We start from the raw sequence: 19,944 nt of genomic DNA, 5'->3' as shown, positions 1-19,944 counted from the left end.
GGAAGGCCTCTGGGAATAGCAGGAAGAGTACAGCCTGAATCAGAAGTCTCCCCCATGCCTTGGACTTTAGGTCCCTCCCCAGATTAATCCCAGTCTCTCTGCAGCGTGGTTTAGTGGACAGAGCACAGGCCTGGGACTCAGAGGACCTGGGTTCTAATCCTGGCTCTGCCACATGTCTGCTGAGTGACCTTGGGCAAGTCACTTAACTTCTCTGGCCTTCAGTACCCTCATCAGTAAAATAGAAACTGTGAGCCCCAAGGAGGACAGGGACTGCGTCCAACCTGATTAACTTGTGTCTACCCCAGCGCTTAGTACAGTGCTTGGCACATAGTAAGCATTTAACAGTTACCATTATTGTTAGCATTATTATTAATATCATGATTATTACTAGTAGCAACAATAATGGTTTCTCAGGATTTGAGCCCTGGGGCTGGGGGAGGGGGTATGATGGGGGCATTTTAAGGCTCACTGGCTTGAAACTGACCTGCCCGGTGCTGTCCTTGGCATTAGACTGTCCTTCCCAAGGAGACAGAACCGCCTCGGTGCTGATGACCTTGTCCTTTCTCTATTCCCCTCCAGGTGCAGCTGCAGGCTCCGCCTTTGGCAGTAAGTAAAAACCTCAGGGAAGCGAGAGGCATTGATCTCCTCAGTGCATGCGCCTCTTAGCACGACCCTGAAAGTAAGAGAGAAAAGGGAAGGGGTGTGAATTTACCGTTCGGGTCTTCAACCAATATGTCTCCCCCCGGCTCTAATTGTGTCATTTTCGGTCCCACCAGTCTCTTCTGATACATTTGTCTGTTTATTTTTCTGCTTATCGCGGCTCCCCGCCTCTTCCCGATTTCTCCCCATGAGCTTCATCAGAGCCACCTTGGAAAGTGGAATCACTGGACCTCAACCCCATCCCCGCTTATCCCAAGTGGCCCTATGTCTCTCTCTCGACTGAAATGAAGGGTCCTGAGGGATCTTCCCTCCCCTCCTGTCACTTCACACCCCCAGCCCCCTGCTTCCTCAGAGTCCAGGAATGGTGGGTTTGGAGCCCCAAGTGGGCTCAGGCCTGGACCCCAGACTTGGCCCAAGCCAGCCTTTGGCTGGGGATTCAGCAGGGTGGCAAAAAGTTGGTTGGGTCCCTTGTGCCGGGCTTTCTCAGGCCCACCCATTCCACCGAGGGAGAGCTTAGGGACATCTTGGCGCTCAGAGATGTAGCCTCATCTGTGGGAGGTGGAGCGGAAGTCACACCATGTATTCATCCGACATGCACCCCTGGACCGCTGGTGCATGGACTTCCTCAGGTCAGTACATGGGTATACATATGCAGGCATGCAGTCACACTATGGGTGTCACCCGTCCTTGGGGACGAGACTCCCCCTGCACCTACAGGTCTGAAGCAGCCCGCCTCAGACACCCACCTCTGTGGTCTGGCCTGAAAGTCGTGCTTGGGATCTGGACCCCGGCTCAGGCCAGGTTGGGGCCCTCTCACTCCTTAGGGTTGTGCTGGGGCTGGGCCTGGGTTTTGGCCTAGTCAGAGTCCAGCTGGGCTGTGTGCAGGATGGGCCAGGGGTGTGGGGTGACTGGTCAAAGAAGCCATTAGTGTGACTGTCTCCTGATTGAGGGAGGGGCAGAAATTTGCTCTCAGGAAGTCTCCAGGAACTTGGTTCTCTGAGGTAGTTTCAGCTTGAGCCCTCAGGACAGGGAGACAAGTGGAGCCCAGCCAGGTAGAGAGGAAAGGGAACTGGGGGCTGGTCTTGTGCTGGTTTCCCCCTCCACATGCAGGTTTGGCAGGGCTACCGGCCCATGCAGAGAAGAATGGCACTCCCTGCCCCACTTTCCCCGTGCCCTCCTACCCTCCGCCTGTTATGTTTTTGGTCACGTGCCAGTCTTGGGCCTGCCACGACAGTCACCAACTGAAAGGCAGCCGGCCCCTTTGTCCCCACCATTCCCACCCTCACCTTGTCCCTGCCGGTGCCCTGTGGTCATCAGGTGGCCCCTCTGTCCCTCACAAGGCATCTTCCTCGTCATTAGCTGGGTCCTGCCTCCAGCCAGTCTCAACCCTCCTCCCTAGTATGGACCCCTGTGACTTTCCACCCCCACTAGGGATGATGGGACCTGACAAAATGGCAGCCGTGGCCCCTCTGGGCTAGGTATTCCCCTGGATTTTCCAGATCTTGCACTCTAGAGGAGAGAAGCAGCTGCTAAGTGATGTCTTGTCAGACCCATCAGATGTCAATTTGGCTTTTTGCCCAGTGTGACAATTTGACCTGGTTGGCTCCAGCCGTCTGACGGGCCCTGTAAGCTTCCGAACTATGACCTAAACCAGGGGTCTGGATGGGTGGGTGGCACTCCCAGGGCCAAGGGGCTGGTCCTGGGGATAATCAGAGATCTTTTCTCATTCCCCTCTCCCTACTCCATGAACTGTTGGAGAGGACATCTGGAGGCGGGCTGAGCAAATTACTTTTGTCCTTGCAGTCAGTCAGTCAGTTGGATTTACTGAGCGCTTTCTGTGTGCACAGCACTATACTAAGCACTTGGGACAGTACAATAGAACAATATAACAGACCCATTCCCTACCCACAGCGAGTTAACAGTCTAGAGGGACCAGGAAGAAACTTCCCATTTGTGCCTACAGAAGAGGCAGTGCCTTGTACCCTGCATTCCTGCCATTACCCTGGGTACCCAGAGCATAGTCTGGGATGTCTGAGCAGCAGGGCAGGACCACTGAAGTTTGAGGGGGTGGGAGAGGAAGGGCAAAAGATACATCCTGGCTGCTTGCTGCTTTCTTCCCTTGTGCTTTCCCCCATTGGGCAGTGAGAACAGGGTTACAGATTCCATTCTGCATTTCCTGGAGTCCCCTCTGAACATACCTATGTGCGTTTGGGCATGCAGCTAGCCACAGTGGCTCAAGATGAGTTATCCTGGCATCCTTGCTTTTACAGGGTGTCTCCTCCTCTAGACTGTAAGCTTGTTGTGGACTGGGATCATGTCTGTTTATTGTTATGTTGTACTCTCCCAAGAGCTTAGTACAGTGCTCTGCACACAAGTGCTCAATAAATATGATTGAATGAATGGGGCTGGATACCTGTTCAGGGGTCACTAACCCCCTTCACTCCCCCCCCCCCCCCCCGCCCCCTGCCAGTCCCCTCAATTCAGCCATCTCCCACCTTGGGCTCCCTAGACCTTGGGTGCCCACAGGAGCATAGATTGGCATAGAAGGGAGATTCCCCAAGGCTATGAAACGTCCCCTCTTCAACCCTCCTCTTACCAGCCAATGCCTTTGGCCCAATCCTCCAGGGGTCACATCCAAACGGCCATTTGAGCTGCCCATCCCTGAGCCTGTCAGAGAGGCCCAGGAAAGCCCCGGCATCCAGAGGAGAGATGGCGAGGAGGGGCTGGACAGCTGTCTAGAGTCACCAGGAGTCTGTAACTGGATCTGCTGGATGCCTGCTTCCCCCTGCAGACACTGGGACCACTAGGCAGAAAAAAGGTTAGGCAGAGGGCTAACACATTCTTGAAAAGGGTCATTATTAGCACGGTGGCCGGGGCAAGGAAGGAAGCCAAGAGGTGGGGGGAAACAACCCCTTCTAACTTGGGCCCTGCTGTGGCCCTGTTCTCCGGGCCGGGGTGATCCAGTCTGTTCTCCCTGGACTAGCCTAAGCGGACAGGGTAGGGCCACCGGAGTTGGCCAAGACTCTGAGCACCACGGAGGGGATGCCCGTGCCAGCAGTGAGACACGCCCTGCCTATCAGGAGTGGATAACGCCGGCTCACTAATTCGGGAAAGAACAGACGCATCCTCCATCTGTCTGTGGCACATGACGCGGGCCTCCTTAGCGATCGTTTTTCATTTGCACCTGAGATCATCCCCAGAAGATCTGAGCTAGGAGTCACTTTCCACATACCCCCTCCTCCCTCTGTCCCCACGGGGTTTGGCTTGGGAGACATCCTTCCGCCCACCACCCCCCAAACCCCACCCCCATGCCTTGATTCTTCAGAACAGCTGGCTCTGGCTGTCTGACTGGATTCCAGTTGGGAGCCAGGCGACCCTGGATCCCCCTCCCCACCCACTTCCAGAGTCCCCTGTCGAGATCCAGGGACGGGGTGTGCCTCTGGGAAGGCTCACCAGTTAGAAAGGCTGGCGAAGGAGCGGGAATCATTTTCCCAGCTCTGTGAAGATCGGGGGGCGGAGGTGTGCGTGAATGACTAAAAAGTGAAATGCCTTCAGGGCTGGTTTTTATTATGACTCTAATTAAGCCCTTGCCAATTTGTGTGGGGCTTTCTCTTCTCCTCATTGAACACCATATTAATATCAATTTGATGTCTAAAGGCTTCTATCTCATGGTTGAAAAGGACTCTGCCTGTCACAGACTTTGGAGACTTTGGGGTTTCTTTCTTCCTCTCCTCTTGCTTCTAAGAAGCTAGAAAATCAAATTTCTTTCCTGCCCTCTGGGTTGAGTCTTTGAAATTGGGCAGAGTGTTTCTCTCTCTGTCTCTCTCTGACTTTCTTACTTATTCTATCTCTTTCCCCCCTCCCTCTTTACTGTGTTGTGCCTTCCATTAAAATATGAAATGCACAATGTGGAATTCTGCAGACAACTCCAAATTGTTGGATACCAATGATGTCAATACTAAAACTGGGAAAGTAGGATTCTGACAGAAGAGCTAGGGATAGCAAGGCAAGAGAGTAGTTCGGATTTGGAATGGAGTCTACTGGATTTGAAGGAGTTGGGTTTTTTTCTCTCTAGAGGAGGTAGTGGAATCAAAGTCAGGGTAACTCTCAGAGCAAACTCTGGGGCAAAGTGTATGCTGAATTCTAGTACATCATTCCTTCAAAAATACTTCTTACAATGCCTAGCCCCCAATTTATGAGACCTCTTCTACAATCTGGAAATAACCTGAATTATATTCAGCTCTCCAGATTATAGGGGTGCTTTCTTTTTAAAATAGTATTTGCTTTGGGTTTTTTTTTTAATAGTATTTGTTACACTTACTATGTGTCAAGCACTGCACTAAATTTTGGGGTAGATACAAGACAATCAGGTTGGACTCAGTACCTGACCACGTAGGGCTTGAGGTCTAAGTAAGGAGGAGAAGGATTTAATCCCCATTTTACAGATGAGGGAACTGAGGCACAGAAAAGTTAAGTGACTTGCCTAAGTTCACATAGCACACAAGTGGCGGAGCCAGGATTAGAACCCAGATCCTCTGACTCCCAGAACTGTGATCCTTCCTTTAGATCGTGCTGCTTCTCTAGATGCAGAAACTCCTCACCCTGGGCTTCAAGGCTGTCCATCACCTCGCCCCCTCCTACCTCACCTCCCTTCTCTCCTTCTCCAGCCCAGCCCGCACCCTCCGCTCCTCTGCCGCTAATCTCCTCACCGTGCCTCGTTCTCGCCTGTTCCGCTGTCGACCCCTGGGCCACATCATCCCTCTGGCCTGGAATGCCCTCCCTCCCCACATCCACCAAGCTAGCTCTCTTCCTCCCTTAAAGGCCCTCCTGAGAGCTCACCTCCTCCAGGAGGCCTTCCCAGACTGAGCCCCCTCCTTCTTCTCCCCCTCCTCCCCCTCTCCATCTTCCCCGCCTTACCTCCTTCCCTTTCCCACAGCACCTGTATATATGTATGTATGTTTGTATGTATTTATTACTCTATTTATTTATTTTACTTGTACATATTTATTCTATTTATTTTGTTTTGTTAATATGTTTTGTTTTGTTCTCTGTCTCCCCCTTCTAGACTGTGAGCCCACTGTTGGATAGGGACCGTCTCTATATGTTGCCAACTTGTACTTCCCAAGCGCTTAGTACAGTGCTCTGCACACAGTAAGCGCTCAATAAATATGATTGAATGAATGAATGGATGAATGCAGAGGGAGCTTGGAAAATGCCTGCGTATTTCATGAGATGGCAGACGGAATGCCAGTTCACTTGTGTAGGGTAGACGGCCACGTCTGGAGTCAGATAAAAATCTAGTTATGCTATGTGGGAACTGCCTTTCAAGGGAATTTTCATCCAAGAGCTGTTGCATCGGTTGCCAGTGTGGACTCAAATAGCCCTTATTGGAGGCAGAGTTCCTCTCATCAGTGGTCATGGCCTCTGCTACTCCTTTAGGCACTTCATGTGGTGCGGCAACTGGGAGGTGGCTCTTGGGGATGGTTATGATATAGTTTAGGATTGGGGAAGACTTAGAGCTAGTGGGGTCAGGGAAAGAGGAGGAGGGAGAGGAGGAGGAGGAAGAAGAAGAGGAGGATGAATAGTAGGAAGAGGAAGAGGAGCAGGAGGAGCAGGAGCAGGAGGAATAGGAGAAGGAGGAGGAGCAGGGATAGGAGAAGGAGGGCAGGAGGAAAAGAAGAGGAGGAGGAGGAGGAAGAGGAGGAGGAAGAAGAGGAGGAGGAAGAGGAGCAGCAGGAGGAAGAAAGGAGGGAGAGAGGAGGCCCAGTGTTTTCATCTGGTAAGGTCCAAGCCTGTTCCTGGGCTGCCCCTTCCCCACTGCATGGTCTGACTTTCCTTTCCTTTTTTTTTTTCCCCAACGAGGGCACCCTAGGCCATCAGCTGCTGCCCCTGTGCAGGTGGGCACCCTGCTACCCGCTTCTGCATTTAACGGCAGCACTGAAGGTAGGCAAGGAGCGACCCTCAGTCCAGCACATACTCCACTGTTGGCGGCCCCGGGGGAGCCTGTCCTCAGACTTGGCTGTAGCCAGCTTGGGGAGGACAGGCTAGACTGTGAGCCCGTTGTTGGGTAGGGGCCGTCTCTATATGTTGCCGATTTGTACTTCCCAAGTGCTTAGTACAGTGCTCTGCACACGGTAAGTGCTCAATAAATACGATTAAATAAATGAATGAGGGGCAGGGAGGGCCACCCTGCCATTCGTCTGGTTCAGACTGCTTGGTCAGTTAGTCAATCGTATTTATTGAGCGCTTACCGTGGGCAGAGCACTTTATTAAGTGCTTGGGAGAGTACAGTAGAATAATATAACAGGAATATTCCCTGCCCACAGGAAGCTGGGGCTTCATTCTCCACCCCACATGAGGTTGGAAATTGTCCCTTCGGATTGAAGCCAGTTACTCCCCAATAATGGGAACCTTGACGAGCCCATCTTACTGGACTGAGAAGAACCTGAGCAGGGGCTGACAATCTTTTACCATCAAGCAATGGGCCTCTGTGATGCCAACCTGGAGGGTGGAGCTCTCAGGGATCAGTGAGGCCTTGCTTTATTCATTCAATTGTATTTATTGAGCACTTACTGTGTGTAGAGCACTGTACCAAGCACTTGGGAAGTACAAGTTGGCAACATAAAGAGACGGTCCCTATCCAGTGATGACAGGCTCACAGTCTAGAAGGGGGAGACAGACAACAAAACAAAACATGTAGACAGGTGTCAAACTCGTCAGAATAAATAGAATTGTAGCTATATGCACATCATTAACAAAATAAATAGAATAGTAAATATGTACAAGTAAAATAAATAGAGAAATAAATCTGTACAAATATATACAAGTGATGTGGGGAGGGGAAGGAGGTAGGGCAGAGGCAGAGGGTGGGGAGGAGGTCCTTTAGGGGAAAAGTAGAGCCTCAGTTTGGCAGATGGCTGTCACTCTCCATGCCAGCAGGAGGAGGTTGGTTTGGCAAATGGCTATATCTAAAATGATTTGGCTCTTCCTGTAGAACTTTGGTCAGGAGATACAAGGAGGCACCATTATTCATCTGGTCCCTGGGTTTCTGGTGCCCAGTCTCAAGGAAACAGGAGGTCTGTCCTCGGGTAACCCCTAATGCCTCTTGGTCCACATCTGCTCAGGACCTGACTGACCCTCACCTGGCTGCTAAGAATGGAATACTTGCTCCCAGGGCAACTTCCAGGGAAAGACCAGGTGCTAGTATCCTGCCAGATCAGTCAGTCGATCAATCAATCAATCAATCAATCAATCGTATTTATTGAGCGCTTACTATGTGCAGAGCACTGTACTAAGCGCTTGGGAAGTACAAATTGGCATCACATAGAGACAGTCCCTACCCAACAGTGGGCTCACAGTCTAAAAGGGGGAGACAGAGAACAGAACCAAACATACCAACAAAATAAAATAAGTAGGATAGAAATGTACAAGTAAAATAAATAAATAAATAGAGTAATAAATATGTACAACCATATATACATATGTACAGGTGCTGTGGGGAAGGGAAGGAGGTAAGACGGGGGGATGGAGAGGGGGACGAGGGGGGAGAGGAAAGAAGGGGCTCAGTCTGGGAAGGCCTCCTGGAGGAGGTGAGCTCTCAGCAGGGCCTTGAAGGGAGGAAGAGAGCTAGCGATCGTATTTAGCGATTTAGCGATTGTATTTAGCGTATTTAGCGTATTTAATATTTAGCATATTTAGCGATTGTATTTATTGAGCACTCACTGTGTGCACAGCACTGTACTAAGCACTTGGGAAGGTACAATATAACAATATTGTAATGCTGCTTTTCCTTGAGGGGGAGAGAGAGAGAGAAAAGAAAGGATGGAGTGACTGCCATTGGTGTTTTCCCTGAGAGTCTGCCTGGTTGTGGTGTGAAGAGGGGAGAGGGAAGGGGAGGAACAATTATGTGTTGACTTTTAGGGGGTGTGTGAGGAACAATTATGTGTTGAATTTTACGTGGGGGGCGGGGTGTGTGAGAAAAGAAAGGATGGAGTGACTGCCATTGGTGTTTTCCCTGAGAGTCTGCCCGGTTGTGGTATGAAGAAGGAAGGGGAGGAACTATTATGTGTTGACTTTCAGGGGGTGTGTGAGGAACAATTATGTGTTGACTTTTAGGGGGTGTGTGACTCTATAAAGTAGATAGAGGAGGTCGGGCTGTTAGAGAAGACAACTCTAACAGAAACAGTCTATAGAAATCAAGGGGTGGGGATTCAGGCCTTAGGGTGGGGAAGTTGAGGCCAGGGGTGGGGGGCAGGGGTGAGTTCTCCTTGTTGGAGCCTTGTTGCTGCAGATCAGGGCCACCCCTGGTGGCTTCGCTTAGAGCTGCCCAGTGGTGTCTGTTGATTGCTATATTGTACTCTCCCAAGTGCTTTGGTACAGTGCTTTGCACTCAATAAATGTGATTGAATGAATTAATGGTGAAGAGGGGGCCAGTGTATAGCAGGAGAGAGACAAGAGAGTGTGTGGTGTTTGTGGGTGGGTTTGTGTGCTTTCTCCCTATTTAAGCCTCTACTCTGGGAGCAGGTGTGGTCTGGGAGAATTTCCCTGCTGTATCCTAGGAGGACAGTGGGCTGACTCTGAGGAGGGGGACATTTCAGAGTCCCCTGCCTCTGGCTATTTCTCTGGCAGGGTGGGCCCAGTTGGAGGAGAGGCCCGGCAGCGGCCGAGGGAAGAGGCCCGGGCCCTGACGGGGTGAACGTTGCGGGCCCTTGGTAAAGTTGAGGCAGCGGGGAGGCAGCTGATCTTTTCTCCCAACCTTTCAAGAGACATATTCTAAGGCTGCAGCCCCAGTGGCAGGGGGGACGGTCAGAGCCTCCTCAGAACAGCCCAAGTAAGGCCGTCTCCTCTGGCAGGGCCCAGACACACTTCTGGCCCTACCAGCAGCTGCAACTGGGCAGTGGAGAGGACTGGGACTCTATAGACTCCCAGCTTGCCCAGGTAGGTCCCCCTCTGACAGTCCACTGTGGATTCGGGCCTGTGACTACCTCCTCCTCTAGATCAGTTCTCCAAGTCATCTGAAAAATGGGGAGAATCAACCCCGCCTGCTCCCCACAGAGGGGCAGAACAGCTCCTTGATGGGAGGTCCCTTCGATCAGGATTTGATCATTTTTAGGCTTATAGGACCATGCACACCTTGGGATGAGAAACTACTTTAGGCAGGATGGAGTCTGTGGAGGTGCTATAGGGGGTGAAGCTTGGGATTTCTCCCCTCAGTCAGCTGTTCTCTGAAGAACAACCCCTCCAGGTCGTCTTCTCTGGTGGGTTACTGTCTTTTTCTGCCCTCCGTCCCATGCAGCCGCTCCCAAGAGCAAATCAGGGCCCTCGGCCCCATCTGCTGACATGAAGCAGGTAGACCCAGGTACCTGCTGTGGTGTGTGTTAGCTGCTTCGGGTGCTCTAGTTGTCTGTCTCTCTGTGGAAGTGCATTAGAAGAGGCCTTAGTGCGATGGGAGGATGGGTGGGTGGGTGGAAAAGTGGACCTTCGCTCACTGAGTCAAAGTAGCCTAGCCCTGGCCCCTGTGATCTTACTGAGGCAGAGTTGTTGGCCAGAGATGCAGCCTTGGCTGTTGAAGGGGGTGCTGGGATTTTTTTTTTCTTTATGGTAGTTAAGCGCTTACTGTGTGACATGTGCTGTGGGGCATGTACAAGCTAATCATGTTGGACACAGTCCCTATCTCATATAATAATAATAATAATGTTGGTATTTGTTAAGCTCTTACTATATGCCATGCACTGTTTTAAGTGCTGGGTTGTGGGGTGGGGGTGATACAAGCTAATCAGGTTATCCCACGAGGGGCTCACAGTCTTAATCCCCATTTTACAGATGAGGTAACTGAGGCACAGAGAAGTTAAGTGACTTGCCCAAAGTCACACAGCTGACAAGTGGCGGAGTCGGGATTAGATCCATGACCTCTGACTCCCAAGCCCGTGCTCTTTCCAGTGAGCCACGCTGCTGCTTCAGTATGGGGCTCACAGTTTTCATCCCCATTTTACAGGTGAGGTAAGCGAGGCACAGTGAGGTGAAAAGACTTGCCCAAGGTCACATAACAGGCAGGTGGTGGAGTAGGGATTAGAACCCAGGTCCTTCTGATTCCCAGGCCTGTATATCCACTAGGCCACGATGCTTTTGTCCTGGACTTTTCCCAGGCATGCTGTGTGACCTTTCCCAGGCTTGTCGGCCACTCTGTGCCTGGGCTGACTGCCCTGAAAGGGGACTGGGAATCCAAGAACCTCTGGCTTGGGGGTTCCTCTTTGATGGACTCTAGCCTGCTCAACCACAAAGAAAATGTAGAGCGCACCCAGAGCCTCCCACCCCCTCATCCCACCTCCCCAGGCAGTGACTGGTGGGATTTCCCTCATGCCAATGGACTAAACTACCCCAGACTGGCCCTGCCCCTGGAGATCCCCTCCCTGACCTGACCAAAGAGCCCCTCTCTCATTTTCCCAAGCTGCCAAGATCTCAAAACTTTTCCGCCTCAAGCCTAACTCTGCACAGGTGATGCCCATCGAAACGTTTAAAGGTAAGAAGGAGGTGGGCGGTGGGGAAGGGAAAGATGGAGGTGAAACAGCAAAGCCAGAGCTCTGGGAATTCCCTTTTGCTTGGATAAAGGAACGAGCGAGGATGGGAGAGGCGGGAAGAGATACTGGCTGACCTGTAGGCTTCTGAAGAGGGCAAACACAGTAGTTCAGCGATTTCAAATTCAATCTCCCTCCCTCCCCGCTCCGTCTCTGGGGAGCAGGGACTCACTCATGACATTCTCAGCCCCCTTTCCTCCCAAATGTAAGTGGTCCGTCCTGTCAAGGATGGGTCTGGCACAGAGAGCAGCTTCCTGAAATAGTTCTACCTCCAGGCTGGCCTGGTTCTCCAGGGAAGGCCCTAGGCCCGGAGTCTGGTAAGTCAAGTTAGTACAAGCTAGGGAGAGGACCATGACTGCCTGGGGACACTGTTGGGGCCCAATCTAACGCTTTCCTAACGCTTCTAGATTTAGAGCTGGGATGTGGGGTGAATCAGGAGGCTCGCTAGTGGCCACTTGCCCAAGGCATCTCCCGAACTTTGTTAAAGCCTTCATTTTTCAGGAAGGAGTGGGACAAAGTTAATTCCCTTTGGGTGGGCTGGGGGCTACAACTCCCCCAACCAAAATGTCAGGGACGACCCAGGATCTGCTGTTCATGGCCTGGAACTGACACATCTCCAAGATCAGGTAAGAGCCACTGGGACCGGTTGATGTCCGCCCCCCCACCCCCCAACCCCCGGAGACAGAGGATAATGGGAAATACTCTCTCAAACACCTATTGCCTGAATGATGACTTCATATGGTCTGGCACTTCATGTGTGAGGTGACCGTCCAGTGTACTTTCCTTCCAAAACAGCTGTGGGGAGAACAATCTCATCTTGTATCATCTTGTTTGCATGAGGTCTGCTGTTTTCTCCTCCCGCATGTTCTCCTGAGTGTATTTTCCCTCTCGCATGCTCTCCTATGTGTGTGTTGTTCCTCATGCCTGTTCCGTGATACATGCTGGGCCTTGCCAGCCAGTGCCCCCCTTCTGCTTTCAACTTTCATTCTTCACTTCATTCTTCCGCCCGGGCCCAGGACCTGACCCCATCATAACGACAGAGTTTGCAAGACTTGCAGAAAGGACTCTGCCCCAGACCCTCAGCGCCATGCCCCACCCTCTGTGGTTCAAGAGTCTTCCTTGGGCAGAAAGGGCAGGTGGTGGTTTCCAGTGCCACTCTCAGGCCTTCAAATCAGTTAATCAACAGTATTTGAGTGCTTACTGTGTGCAGAGCACTGGACTAAGGGTTTGGGAGAGTTCAAAACCACGGAGTCCCTGCCCTCAAGGGACCAAGAATGTCCTGTACCCCCGATCCTTGGTCAGCCTGTTCTCCCGGCCATGAGGAATGTGATCGCCTCTGAACGTCATCACCTCTCTCACACTTCCCCTGCCTCCCGGATGGGTTTTTCTGTAGGCCTTCAGTCGCTGGCAGGGCAGGATCCCTCACGGTGGGGGCCTGGACCTGCCTTCAGAGCAGAGAAACTCATTCTCTCTCTCTTTCCCTCCCTCTCTCTGTCTTCCTCGCCTTCTCTCTCCCGCTCCGCCCCTCCAAGACTGCGAGTGCTACGGCCACTCAAACCGCTGCAGTTACATCGACTTCCTGAACGTCGTGACCTGCGTGAGTTGCAAGCACAACACCCGAGGCCAGCACTGTCAGCACTGCCGCCTCGGCTACTACCGCAACGGCTCGGCCGAGCTGGACGACGAGAACGTCTGCATAGGTAGGAGGGTGGGCCAGGCTGGGAGGTTGGGGGCCAAGCAGGAAGGGCAACCCTAGCTGATTGAGGAAGGGCCAAAGGCAGGGACATAGACGAACAGGTTGCAGATGAATTTGAAGGAGCTCTGCAGCCCAGGCCATCCCCCTGGACATCCCCACGGACCAGGTCAAGGGGCCAGCTGCCTCGGGAGACCAGACCAGAGAAAGCAGAAAAGATGGGGGGGCATGGTGAGTCGGGGAGAGGGGCACTGCTGAGCAACAGCTGGGCCAACCAGTTGTACTTATTGAGCCCCTACTGTGTGCAGAGCACTGGACTAAGAGCTTTGGAGAGTACAATATAACAATAAACAGACACATTCCCTGCCCACAACGAGCTAACAGTCTACAGGCCAGCTGCAAAGACCTCCCTCTCCCCCAACTCATCATGCCCCCCTGCAGCAGATGATGGGGACAATCCAACAGGTTTCAAACAATATAATCCAAACATAGCTCAAAGTTCCCCCGGGCCTGGGCCTGTCCCTGTGGACACCATCACAGTCAGCTGGGACAGGGTCTCCTGAACCTCACAGGTGGGCTATTCCCCCTATTCCCTCCCTTACCTCCAAGCCTCTCAATCAGAGCTGCAGACATTACTATCCAGCAGCTAGTGAGAGGGCCAGGGCTGGGATTTTCACCTACAGACACATGTTGTCCAGCTGTCAGGGAAGGGGGAGTGGATGTGTAGTGAGGGAGGGGGCAGCTCACCCCCCAGGGTTGGGGCTAGGACTAGTAAAGAGGGGCATCAAGCGGAGAAAGAAGTTGGTGGGTGAAAGGTGCAGATAGAACAGTGTGGAGCAGGAGGGCACATATCCACTCTGAGGGCAGGAAACGTGTTTTAGTTCCAGTGTACTCACCCCAATGCTTATTGCAGTGCTGAACAGATGCTCAGTATTCATTCAATCATATTTATTGAGTGCTTACTGTGTGTGGAGCACAATACGAAGCACTTGGGAGAGTAAGTAAATGCCATTGACTGAATCAGTGAGCTCTCAAATGCATGGGGCTGAGCTGAATGTTGGGCTTAGTTGGATTAAGAGCCACAGTGTTTGTACTTGAGCCACAGCTTGACAGCTCGGGACCTGTAGCTGCCCGGTCCCTGGCTGGGGAGAGGTAGAAATTGTGTCCACGGGTCTGGGGTCCTGGCTGGAACTGGCCCCCAGACCTGCTGGTTGGGGGGGTGGGGAGGAGCAGTGGGTGGGCCTGACATGTCTATCCTCTGTCTGCCCAGAATGTAACTGCAACCAGATGGGCTCACTGCACGATCGGTGCAATGAAACCGGCTACTGTGAGTGTCGACAGGGAGCCACCGGCCCCAAGTGTGACGACTGCCTCCCCAGCTACTACTGGAGACAGGGCTGCTTCCGTAAGTGTCGGGTGTGGGGCAGACTGGGAGAAGGCCAGGGGGATGAGCCAGGAGGGCTGCTGGCCTGCCTTCCTCTCCAGCTAATTCCATTTTGACACAGGGACTGATAGAACAAAATGATCAGTGGTGGGGACCAAGACACAGATGAGAAGACAGACTCAGTCAGGGAGAGGAGGAGAGCTAAAGGACATTGAAGAGAGAGTGAGGGGATGGGGGGGCAATAAGAGAGAGAGGGGATGATGAAGTGAGTTGGAGAGAGAGAGTAGATGATGAGCGTGAGGGGATGAGGAGGAGAGAGGGGTCGATGAGGTGGGGGGATGAAGGGGGGGAAGACAGGAGGGGGATGACAAGGAGGGGGGACAATGAGGAGAGAGAAGGGAGATGGAGAGGAGAGAGAGGAGGGATGATGGGGGTGACGGGGTGAGAAGGGGGACATGAAGGGAAGAGGGGACAAGGAGAGAGAGGGAGATGAGGAGAAAGAGGGGATGAGGAGAGAAAGAGAGGGGTGAGGAGAAAAAAAGAGGGAGATGAGGGAAAGGAAGAGGGGGGAGGGAAAGGGAGGGAGAGGGGATGAGGACAGAGTGGGTACTAGGAGGGGGATGAAGATAGGTGGGGATGAGGGGCAGGGACGAGGAGGGGGACAAGGAGAGATGGTGATGAGGAGAGGGGATAAGGAGAGAGGACAAGGAGAGGGAGGGGACAAGGAGAGAGAAAGAGGGGATAAGGAGAGAGAAAGAGGGGATGGGGAAGAGAAGGGAAGGGGGAAGGGAGAGAAAGAGGGGACAGGGAGAGGGAGGGGATGAAGAGAGGGGATGGAGAGAGAAAGGGAACAAAGAATGGGGATGTCGGGGGGTCAGGGAGAGAGGGGGAGCACAGAAAGAGTAAGGCGGGGACATGGAGAGAGTGAGGGGGAGAGGGAGAGAACAAGGAGAGACTAAGGATGGAGAGGAGTGAATGGGAGGGTGAGAAGAAAGAGGACAGCAGGTGGGATTTAGGTTAGATATAAGGAAGAACTTTCTGCCTTGCCAGGCCAAGACACATGAACAATTAACAAAGGATATTTAGGCGAGAAGGGTTGCGGGGAGGTTCTACTTTCCTGGAGATGTTAGATAACAAAACAGAGGAAAATCTGACCTGATTAACTTGGGCCTCCACCAACAGTTAGAACAGCACCTGATGTATAGTAAGCACTTACCCTAAAAATTATCATCAGTGCAGGCTGGTTTAAATGCAGCCCCTGCGGGAGGCAGGGGGATGAACTCGATGACTTCAGAGGCCCCTCTCCAGCTTCTTGCCTGTTGGTAGAAACCCCAAAGTGAGAACTTTCTCCTCGATCTCCCCAGCCAACGTCTGCGATGAGGAGTTTCTGCTCTGCCAGAATGGCGGGTCCTGCTACCAGAACCAGCGCTGCCTCTGCCCCGGCGGTTTCAAAGGAGTTCTGTGCGAGCAAGCCCGCTGTGACCCCGAGGTCCAGGACTGCCAGGCCGCGGCCTCCACGGCTTCCCTCAGCCTCGCCGCCCTCCTCGGCGCCACCCTGCTTCTGCTGTTGCTGCCACCCCTGGAACTGGCCCTGCTCCCTAGTTACTGAGCCTCGCCCGGGGGTCTGGGGGAGACCCCGAGGTGGAACGTACCTCCCCTCCATGCCGCCGTCCCCCTCGGATGTACTAACCACTGGTCTGACCGTCCGGCCCTGCTCCGCTCCTGCCCCTCCTCGCTCTTGCAGACAAATGCAGGAGGAGCCGCTCTCCCTGAGGGGTGCCAGGAAGACCCAACCGTAGCCAGGAGTGGCACCGATCAAGCTCTCCCCTTGGGAAGGCAGGGCTCTGTAAACAGCAGGCCCCTCCTCGGAGATGCTAGCTACAGTGTCCACCCTGCCTCCCCTTTCCCGGCCGAGGGGCTGTCTCTGCCCGCGCTCTTCCTTCTCCTCCTCCACCCCACGGCCTGGCACGAGATGCATTGGTATGGGGGCCCCAACTTACCTCCCAACACAATGCTGCAGTTTCCCATTTGATTTCCCGGTTTTCTATTTTCCGTCTTCTCAGAGGTTCCTTTGTGAGGGGAAAGCAGCCCGAATCCCCCCGGCCCCGTCACCTAGAGGAGGCAAGGCGAGGCAGAGATTCCTGTTGACTATCGGGGTGGCCCCTACCCGGGCTGCATCTCACCAAGGGTCCAGCTGAGCCTAGAGACACTGTTGCCTACAGTCTAGTTGCTAAATTGTTTTGTATTCTCTCTTTGGTTTCCTTTTTGCACTCCACCAGGACCCGAGGCCAGAGCTGTGCTTGGTAATGAGGGGCTGCCTCTGTCCCTATTACCCTCTTCCCCTCCCCACACTGCACCCCTTTCTCTCTTGCACAGGACCTTCTGGTACGGGGGGGGGGCCCGATGTTCTCTGCTGACGTGATCTCGGGGGTCGGTTGCAGAGAGGTGAATTCTGGAGGCCGGGGAGGGTGGGGACTCAGTCCTTTTTTTCAGGTAGAGAATTATTTTTGTTTGTATTAAATGTTCTATATAACGAAACCCCTCCCCCCATCCTCCACCAGGCAGAGGGACAGTTTATCCCGGGCATATGGACAATGGTGTTATAATCCCACAGAGTAAAGCAATTATTAATTGCTGCTTCCGTTTTCTTTTCTGGGTGCATTGTCATTGACCTGGCTGGGTGGTGGTGGAGGAAAAACCCCTCAGATTGTTTTGATTTTAAAACAAAAGAGAAAGAGGGAAGTGAGTGGTCTTACTGTGGTACGGCCAGGTATGCGAGAAGGAGTGAGAGCATGCTGGAGCCACACGGATGAGGGCTTGGAGGGGGCCTTCCAGGGCACTGCTGCATCACCTGTAGAGAATCACTCTGGGCCAGTTTAGGTCCAGATGGCCCAGGAGGCAGGAGGGTCCATCTCTAGGGCTGGGCAGGGATCTGGGCAGCTCCTGAGCTGGGGCCCAGGGGTCCACCTAGGCCTGACCCAGCATCTGTGGCACACTGCTGCTTCAGCAAATCCACCTCATTAGGACTCACGATTTTTGCGAACGTGGGCCTAGCAAGGCAAGCAGGTTATAAATCACAACCCCATCCCCACCTCGGTAGTGGCTCCCCTCCTACCCCCTCCGAGACACCCCCCTCGCTGGGGACCGGTTCCGGGTCAGGCAGCGAGGCAGAGCGCTTCGCTTGCGGCCTGGTGAGGAGCTGCCCCAGGAAGAGGGCATTAAAGCCTATTCCCTTCTTCCTCCTTCAGGCTCCAGAAAGTGGCAAGACCACGCAGCCCACTACAGAAGGAGAGGGGAGTTAGGAAGAAGAAGCTTTACCTCCCTCTATCAACAACCTGTAGCTAGACAGCGTTTCTCTCAAAGACGACCTCAATCTGCCTCCGTCACATTTGACCTCACCTGATCCCTAGGAGGGGGCTCAGGTAGGTAGGTATTGTCCCCATTTTGCAGATAGGGAAGCTGAGGGCCAGAGACGGTGTGAACAAAGTAGGTTGGGGCAGCAGCAATTTGGCTATGTTGGCACCATAGGGAAAGGGAGGCTCTGATTCAGCCCCTCCAAAGGACTCTCTCTCACAGACACACACACACACACACACACACACACACACACACACACACACACACAGAGAGAGAGAGAGAGAGAGAGAGAGAGAGAGAGAGAGAGAGAGAGAGAGAGAAAGAGAGTGAGTGTTTGGGACCCAACTGGCCCAGGCCCAGTCAGGGACAGCAATGACTGAGGCAGAAACTAAAACTCCTGAGACCGTGGATGGAGCACAGTTGCGAAGAGCACTGTGCACCAGAGAGATTATTCCTCATTCCTCAGACTCCCGCCCTTGGGAACAAAACATCTCCCTGCTGTTGGCCCCACAGCTTTTGGCTGCATCCACCTCCTCTCCCTGCTCTAAATAACTGGGCTTCTGGGCTGGCATTTATAGCCTTTGGCTTCCAACGATTATTGTTATGAGACATTTATACTGGCAAAGGGATTTGCCATCCAATCCCAGTCCCTCCTCCCAGAGGCCTGAGTGCACCCCCTCACCCTTCCACTCCCCTGCTGGGCAGTGACATCAGCCCCAGGGGAAAATAAAACTGGTTCACTTGTTGGGGCAGCAGATTCCTCCTTTTAATATGTCACAGGGGCAGTGGAGGGGAGTTTAAAAGGACAAGAGGGAAAAGGCTCTTTTGTCACTTTGAAACCACATTTTCTTTCTTTCTTCCCTTCCTCCCAAACCCACGCTTGTTGTGGTCAGCTGTAAACTCAGACTCCAGCTTCTCTACAATTAATTGCTGGCCGTTCAATGCCTGCATTTGTTAATCCCTTTAAATTGCCAGGAAGCCGGGCTTCCAGCCCTACAGACGCAGCGGCAGGGCTGGAAGTAAAGAGATGGTTGTTTGCGTAGGGACAACCCAACAGTTGCTACCAACAGCTTGAAAAAGGCAGGGGAAAAGGAAGGGGGAGTCAACAGTGGCAGGTGAGGACCACAGATGGTATCGGGCATAAGATGACACCTTTACTGACAAAGCAAGTATCCCCCCCACCCCAAACACCAACAACGCAGCTGGGGGATTTGGACCATTGAATTGGAAGTAGTCTAAAGGTTCACTGCGAAGGAGCCAATTTAAAGGGGGGGGAAAAAAAGAAAAATCACAGCTTTCCAACTGAGGCTCTTTAGGAGAGATGTTAGCAACGCAAAACATAACCAGAAATCTGGGCCCTTCACCACAAAACGAAGGCTTAGAGTTTGAGAGACTTCATTAAAAAGATCTCTATGAGTACTTTGGAGGGTGATGTGTAAGATTGCAAAAGAGGTGCATTTTAACTATTCAAAGAAATGGAGTGCTAAAGGAAAGCATTTTAACCTCAAATGCCATCAAATATAGAGAGTTTGAATTGGAAGCACACATTCTTTCTCCAAAATGGCATATAGAAACATCAAACACATTTAAAAAGGGCACAAGCAAAGCCTAATAGAATGGGGAGCTTTCATTAGTCATGTACATTATTTTTACATCATTTTATCCTAGTGCAAATTCATTTCCAACACGGCCATCCCTCAGCTTTGTGGATGAATCACTTTTATAAAACACATTTTAAACACTCGCTGCGAGACATCATTCTGGAAAAATATTTGGAAGATATACTTTCTCCATTTCTCTGAGTTTCTTCTAAGCTGCATACAATATGTGAGGGGCTAGAGGTCTTTGGATGGCCCACAATAAGGGCTGCTCTCGGCAGTAGCAACATTACCCAAAGTTTAAATCTTTCATCCATTCACTAGCATTGAGGTACCCTGAACACTCGTGTACATATCCTTAAACTCTGCTGATTCCCCCTACCTGTAATTTATCTCCCCGACTACACTGTAAAAGCTTTGGGAGCAGGGATGGTGTCTATTCACTGTACATTCCCAAGTTTGTAGTACAGCAATAAACCCTCAATAAATGCTACAGATAAGGTGCAAGGGACTGTGCGGAGCGCTGGGGAAAAGGTATAATGATTTTAACTCGGTCCTATGGCTCTCAGGCAGTTCACAGTCTAAGAGTGTGAGAAAAGAGGTGGGGGTCCCAGACACATAGATAAATTTGAAATGATTAAAATAGATAAAACAAAGATGAGGAAAATAGTTCCAGCG

At 52.3% G+C, this 19,944-nt stretch overlaps 1 protein-coding gene across 1 annotated transcript in view; it reads left to right on the top strand.

Annotated features, from left to right (window-relative positions):
• NTNG2 (netrin G2) overlaps nt 1-16,938 on the top strand; it is a 91,347-nt gene extending 74,409 nt beyond the window's left edge. The window contains exons 5-8 of the mRNA XM_038744717.1: nt 580-606; nt 12,767-12,934; nt 14,198-14,332; nt 15,676-16,938. Of these exons, the coding sequence (XP_038600645.1) occupies nt 580-606; nt 12,767-12,934; nt 14,198-14,332; nt 15,676-15,920 (575 nt within the window). The 3' untranslated portion in view covers nt 15,921-16,938. The remainder of the gene's footprint in view (nt 1-579; nt 607-12,766; nt 12,935-14,197; nt 14,333-15,675) is intronic.
• The last annotated feature ends 3,006 nt before the right edge of the window (nt 16,939-19,944 follow it).

Source organism: Tachyglossus aculeatus, chromosome 4 (assembly GCF_015852505.1).
Source record: "Tachyglossus aculeatus isolate mTacAcu1 chromosome 4, mTacAcu1.pri, whole genome shotgun sequence".
Classification (NCBI taxonomy): Eukaryota; Metazoa; Chordata; class Mammalia; order Monotremata; family Tachyglossidae; genus Tachyglossus; species Tachyglossus aculeatus.
Note: the sequence above shows the minus strand (reverse complement) of the source record. Positions and strands in the feature narration are given on the sequence as shown.